Source organism: Actinia tenebrosa, unplaced genomic scaffold, assembly GCF_029948245.1.
Source record: "Actinia tenebrosa isolate PJP-AT-01 unplaced genomic scaffold, QUT_ActTen_1.0 PGA_scaffold4__44_contigs__length_22323623, whole genome shotgun sequence".
NCBI classification, from domain to species: domain Eukaryota; kingdom Metazoa; phylum Cnidaria; class Anthozoa; order Actiniaria; family Actiniidae; genus Actinia; species Actinia tenebrosa.
Window position 1 is genome coordinate 5982948 of NW_028292581.1, and position 6710 is coordinate 5989657.

The 6710-nt window shown below is 41.2% G+C and overlaps 1 protein-coding gene across 2 annotated transcripts; it reads left to right on the plus strand.

Annotated features, from left to right (window-relative positions):
* The first annotated feature begins 588 nt into the window (after positions 1-588).
* LOC148906921 (uncharacterized) lies at positions 589-5622 on the plus strand. Of its 2 annotated transcripts, none has more exons than XM_089036746.1 (2): positions 589-3534; positions 3973-5622. In XM_089036746.1, exons 1-2 carry the CDS (start codon positions 669-671, stop codon positions 4992-4994), a joined length of 3888 nt encoding a protein of 1295 aa, XP_088892872.1. In that variant the 5' UTR covers positions 589-668; the 3' UTR covers positions 4995-5622. The 2 variants fall into 2 exon arrangements, with proteins under 2 accessions (XP_088892872.1, XP_088892871.1); XM_089036745.1 differs by having other exon boundaries at positions 589-2277.
* Positions 5623-6710: the final 1088 nt, after the last annotated feature.

Below are 6710 nucleotides of genomic sequence, written 5' to 3' on the forward strand. Positions count from 1 at the left end.
TGGAGTTAAACTTATTTTCAAGTTATATGGAGTTAAAAAATATGTCTAAATGATTTCGGAATGTGATAAAAACTATAAATCGATAAGTTAAAAGTATGTTTATTGAGGACATTTTCTACAATTTCATGAATTATTTCAAAAAAAATTTGTTTGAGCTTCAAGTACCCTGATTGGGCTGCCTGTGGTTATATGCACTAGATGTAAACATGTTTGCAATGTCATAGCTTTGGATGCTTTTGGGAAACTTGCCTCAAAAGTATTGTAATGGCAATTTCTAAAAAAACATGAAATAAATCTTGGGTCCAGGAAATAATATATCAAACACAAATTTTAAATTGGAAAAGCATCTTATATATCTTGTATATATCAGATTCCATCCAAAATAAACCTTGCTGTTTGCTTCGGTTCGAAGAATAGAAGCAAAATATTGTTTTCACGGTTCGCCTAATATGGAGAGTGGTTGCCATGGAGATAATGACGCAACGAACGGCAAAAGGCGGGCTTTCGCAGGCGAAGGGTTTCATTCTAGCCTGACTGCAAGGTTAAGCACGGCACACTAATTTTGTCTTGCTTTTATTTGACGTTTTTCGCTTTTCTCTTTTTCTTGACACAAGCTTTCATTCTATCATCGAGGTCTTTATTTTTCCAAGCATTATTTGACTGCAAGTATGGATACAAAACTACAAGAAGAGATAGAGAGACAACAGAACACATTGATGACTAAGCTTGTCGAAGTGATGGACACTAAGATGAACCATTTGAAGAGAGAGTTGGAGACTATTTCGGGCACCGCACACGAAGCCCAGATGAATGAAATCAAACGAATAAAGTTCACTGAGCCTCGTTCATTCAAGAAGAAAGGTCACGAGCACCAATTCAAGCATAACGAACAAGTAAAGCAGACTGTCGTCGAGGCCCGAGAGGCTGTTCAAGCAAGAAAACACGAGGCTTGCCTTACAAAGCTGGAAGAAGGTATTGCTTTAATCGACCAACGACAGAAGCTAATCCTTTTAGCTGACAAGTCAGAATACGGGTGGAAGACCGTAGGCGAATACGTAGAGAATGAACTCGCCGAGGATGACGATGATGCAAAAAAGATCAAAAAAGCTGAAAAAGAAGCTCAAAGAAAAGTAGTCGAAGCCCGCGCAACCAAAGCAGGCAGGAACCGCAATGCTTGGTTCAGAAGAGCTCCTAGAACCGCCCCTACAGCTACAGTTACCAACCCAACAGCCAACAGTTTTGTTTCTCAGGCAACTTTACCCATCGTGGGTCCAGGTCGAGGATATTCATACTACCCTGGAGCTTATAATGCAAAGAGAAGCGGGTTGTGTTTCAGTTGTGGTAAACCGGGGCATTGGCGAGGTGAATGCCCACTGATAGTAACCGAAGGGTCTACTCCTCAAGCAGGAAACAAAAAGTTAAGTATGCCTGATTTTTCCTTGTTAGTTGATTCGGAGGGAATAAAAGATGGGCAAGAGTGTTTTCGCACAGGTTGGGAGAGCGAATTTAGTGACGATATTGTTATAGAGAACGATGAGCAAGCAATGGCAGATTTCCTAGAGTTTGATCAAACTCATGAGCAGGTGAGAGGAAATCTCAAACGACATGTCGCTGAATGGGAGGCGTTAGAAGTCACTCAACCGGTGTTAGAGATTGTTAAATCGGGTTACAAACTACCTTTAATAACTCTCCCTGAGCCTACAGTGCTAAGGAATAATAAGTCGGCTTTAGACAATCAGGTTTTTGTCACAGAAGCTATAACAGATTTACTAACTTGTGGTAGCATCGATAGGGTGGACTACCAACCAAAAGTTGTAAATGCCTTGTCCGTTTCCATTCGCGATGATGGAAAGAAGCGATTAGTTCTAGATTTAAGGCATGTTAACCCACACCTCTATAAATATAAGTTTCGGTGCGAAGACGTAGAAACAGCTAAACAGCTTTTTCAAAGGGGGTTCTTTCTCTATACTTTCGATATCAAGAGCGCTTACCATCACGTTGAAATTTTTGAACCTCATCGATCCTATTTAGGTTTTCGATGGTTCTATAAGGGTAAGTTACAGTATTTTATTTTCAATGTATTACCATTCGGTTTATCGACGGCTCCGTATTTGTTTACTAAAATGCTCAAACCAGTCGTGAGTTCATGGAGGGGTTCGGGTAAGGCCGTCTGTATGTTTTTAGACGATGGGATAGGAGGCCATCGCTCTTTGGAGTCTGCAACATCTGATGCTGCATCCGTTCGCGAGCATCTATCTCGACTAGGTTTTATCCTCAGTGACACTAAGTGCGACTGGGAACCTAAGTTAGTGCAAACCTGGTTGGGACACGTTTTTAACATGTCAGAAAATCGCCTGTATGTCACAGAAAAAAGGGCAAATAAGCTCAAAGATTCAGTAGCGCGCATCCTCACAGGTCCCAACACAATACAAGCCAAGCAGCTAGCGGGGGTTGTGGGTCAGATTATTTCCATGTCAAAAGCCATTGGGCCAAAGGTTTACCTGCACACTCGACATATGTATTATGTTTTAGAGACCAGGTGGTCCTGGAATTCCGTCGTCCACCTAACTTCGCGCGTTTTGGAGGAATTGTCCTTTTGGACCAATAACGTAAGCCAACTTAATGGTACAGAATTGTTTGAAGAACCTCGGAAATTCGATTCCGTGATTTATTCCGACGCTTCTGGGCGTGGTTATGGGGGGTTCGCTATATCAGCAGGAAATAAATTAGTTTGCCACGGGCTTTGGGATGGAGCTGAGAGAAACAAAAGCTCAACTTGGCGTGAAGCCAAAGCAATTGACAACATGATACAGTCCCTTGCAAACACGTTACAGGGGCACAATATACAATGGTACACCGACAATAAAAATGTCGTAAGCCTTATCCATAGGGGAAGCATGAACCCAGAGTTACAGGCAGTTGCTGAGCAAATCGCAGATGCTTGTTCGGTCAATAGTATATCAGTAAATCCAGTTTGGGTTCCAAGGCAACAGAATCAATTGGCTGATTATGTAAGTAAGCTTAATGACGTGGACGACTGGGGCATAAGCATGCCTATATATAAGTGGCTCAATAACATGTGGGGCCCGTTCACCATTGATCGATTTGCATCTTGGTATAATACCAAATGTACCAGATTTAATTCCAGGTTTTGGAATCCTGGTTGCGAGAACGTAGACGCATTCGCGCAAAATTGGGGCTCAGAGAACAACTGGGTTGTATCACCTCCAAGCCAGATCATTAGAGCCTGGAGACATTTTTACATCTGCAAAGCTAAGGGAGCTATGATTGTCCCCCTTTGGAAGGGAGCGGTTTTTTGGCCATGCCTATGCCCAGATGGCACTCATTTGTCAAAGCATATCACAGACTGGGTGGGAATCCCGGACTATCATGTCCTAGCAACTGTTCCCGGGCGTTGTTTCAACACATTGTTTAAGGGTACGAAACTGAGCTCCAGGCTCATAGCTGTATTTATAGATTACAGTCGCCCGATAACGAGAACGAATGACAGAGGCTTTTGCATGTCTTTTAATGGTATATGCGACAACTGCGTTCTGACTGGTTAGCACTTATTTGCGCAGGCTAATGACGCCGTCATGGCTTACTACAGGAGTAGTTCTAGCCCACAGGTGGCTTATTTCAGGAGTATTTTTAGCCCGCAGGTGGCTTACTACAGTAGTATTTTTAGCCCACAGGTGGTTTCCTTGTCTAAAATGCATCCTGTTTAACTCAGAAGTTTGTACAACAGTTTTGTACATTATAAAGTGCATGCTGTCAACTCACAGGTGGCCTTTTTACATACACTTACAATAATATGAAATAACATGATGGGCTACACTAGGCTAGGCGCGTTTATAACCCACAGGTTGTTGTAAGTCAGGATCGTTATCATCCTCAAACAGGCGCAAGCGAATCTGACTAAGGTTCAGTTTAGGTTTAAAGAAGTTTTTATTTCTTTATTTTATTCCACAGGTATGAACATCTTTAATTTTGGGGAGTGGAAGGAACTACAAGATCGAGTAAGAGACGACCCAAGTTTGGTCCGATTGCATGACATTCTTAAGAAGTCTGCTATTTGCGTTAAAGCAGACGGGACTGTTCGTAATTACGTTTATTCGTTAAATCGCTGGGTAGTATTTGCAAAAAGGAAAAGTTTTACAGTTTTCCCAGCTTCGGCCGTAGATGTTGCCCTGTTTTTCGGATTTTTGTCAGATAATTTCGCCTCCGCATCAGTTATTGAAACCAGTTACTGTGCTTTGAAGTGGGTACACGATTTGGCTGGGGTACCTAACCCTGTAGTTAATCCCTTTGTTAAGAATGTGATCGAGGGGTCTAAGAGGCAGCACGCCAAACCTACAGTTAAGAAAACGCCGATTTTTTGTGACGCACTTCGTTTGTGCTGTTCTAAGTATCAGCTAGATAACACCTTAACTGTTCGTAGAGATATCGCTATGGCTCTACTGCTATACGCCGGTTTCTTTAGGTTTAGTGAACTAGCCTCCCTCAGAGTTAGAGATGTCACAATTTGTGATTCACGCGTGACCATCCAGGTCACACAGAGTAAAACAGATCAGTATAGAAAGGGTCAGGAAGTAGTCATTAGTAGGACAGGCAATCCCACTTGTCCAGTTTACAATTTGGAAAAATATATTCAATTGGCAGGCATCACGGGGCTCGGTTCAAACCCAGATTATGTGTTTAAACCTATAGTTAAGACTAGCAGGGGTTTTATGCTTGTTCATAAAAGCAAGCCGTTAAGTTACACTAGAGCTAAGGAATCCATTATCGGTTTGGTTAAACAGTTTGCTGGAAATGATGCAAATCTTTCGTTACATTCGTTCAGGGCAGGTGGAGCTACGTCAGCTGCTAACGCCCGAGTCTCAGACCGTTGTTGGAAGCGACACGGTCGATGGAAGTCAGAGTCCGCTAAGGATGGGTATGTGGAGGATTCTATTGAGAATCGGTTACTTGTTTCAAAGTCTTTAGGCTTATAACTACCCCTATTCATTTTCATTTTGTCCCGTTCTTTGGTCAGTTTCTAATTGCATGCCAGCAGTCAGCTTCCAATGTATCAGAATAAAGTTGTTTGAGTGTTTGATGGTCCAGGGATACAGTAGGGAATAGGGAAAACTTGCTGTTTGCTTCGGTTCGAAGAATAGAAGCAAAATATTGTTTTCACGGTTCGCCTAATATGGAGAGTGGTTGCCATGGAGATAATGACGCAACGAACGGCAAAAGGCGGGCTTTCGCAGGCGAAGGGTTTCATTCTAGCCTGACTGCAAGGTTAAGCACGGCACACTAATTTTGTCTTGCTTTTATTACTTTTAAGAATCGTTGTAAACATCTTAGGACCTTTCTCCCTCAAGGTCTTTTTTCGCCTAACACTGCATTCGGGAGGGACCAGGTTTCCTCCTAAAAAGGGGGTTTTGCCTGGCGGGCAGTAGGCGAGCTTCTACCAAAGATAATCCCTCAAACGGGTCTTGTACACAACAACAAAATGATTTAATAAACGGAGCCTGCAGTATGCCTTTGTTGGCGGGGCAATATATCGGAACAATGTGTGCCGACTGTCCAGCTTTCTAATTGCATGCCAGCAGTCAGCTTCCAATGTATCAGAATAAAGTTGTTTGAGTGTTTGATGGTCCAGGGATACAGTAGGGAATAGGGAAAACTAAATATTTTTTGTAACCAAACATAGAGCAAAATGTTTTATCATCTTGTAACTGTTTGATTCCATTGCACTATTTTATCACAGAGTTTATCATAACTCGGTATGTAGTTTAGAACATTTTGTATTTACAGTCAATTTAGTCAATATTCAAATTGAACTCTATGGCACTTTTGAAAGGATTAAAAATTGATGAACTGGCAAAACAGAGCAAAATTAATCAATAATAAGCTTTACTACATTTCATCGTGCCATGACCACCTGATAAACACGGAGCCATACATGTTTGTCCTGCCTTGTTGAAATTTGAAATGAATTATTTTTGATATCATTAATGGATAGATTGAAACAACCAAAAATCCAAGTAATATAAATGAACTAAATGCAGTCTTATTAGGATGACCCTTCATATCCATTGACAATAATATTGTATATATACTAGCTGTTGCATATTGTAAATAAAGTGCTGTGAGTAGGCATTAAGGGTATTCAGGGCTGTCAACCCCCGAGATATTCAAATCTGGAGAATTGATAGGGAAGGGATATGACGTCACAGCGCGTCAAAAAGCGCGCGAAAAGACGCCTTTCGCTTTGTAACATTTGATGTGATTGGTTTATTTCTGACCAATCAGATTTTCGCTTACATTACAATGGCCTGCTTGCAAGAACAGTTTATGAGGAACGTTTTGATTTTGTTAGCGATGTAAAACAACACAAACAACATAAAATAATTGGAATTTTATGGCTGTGAAAGTCGAGTCTCACAAGAAATGGTTAGCTTCAGGGATTATCCGGGAGATTTGAGACTCTAATCTGGAGACCGGGAGATACAGTCCAAAATCTGGAGACTCCCGGCTTATCCAGGAGAGTTGACAGCCCTGGGTATTTATGGTTGCTGTATATTGTTTATCTATAATGATAACAGTAATGATGATGATAATAATAATAATAATAATAAAGCTTAATTTAATGAAGGTTAATCTTTTAGTCATGGACTGGTTTACAAAGTGCCTTCCTAAAGATATAAAATACAATATAAAAT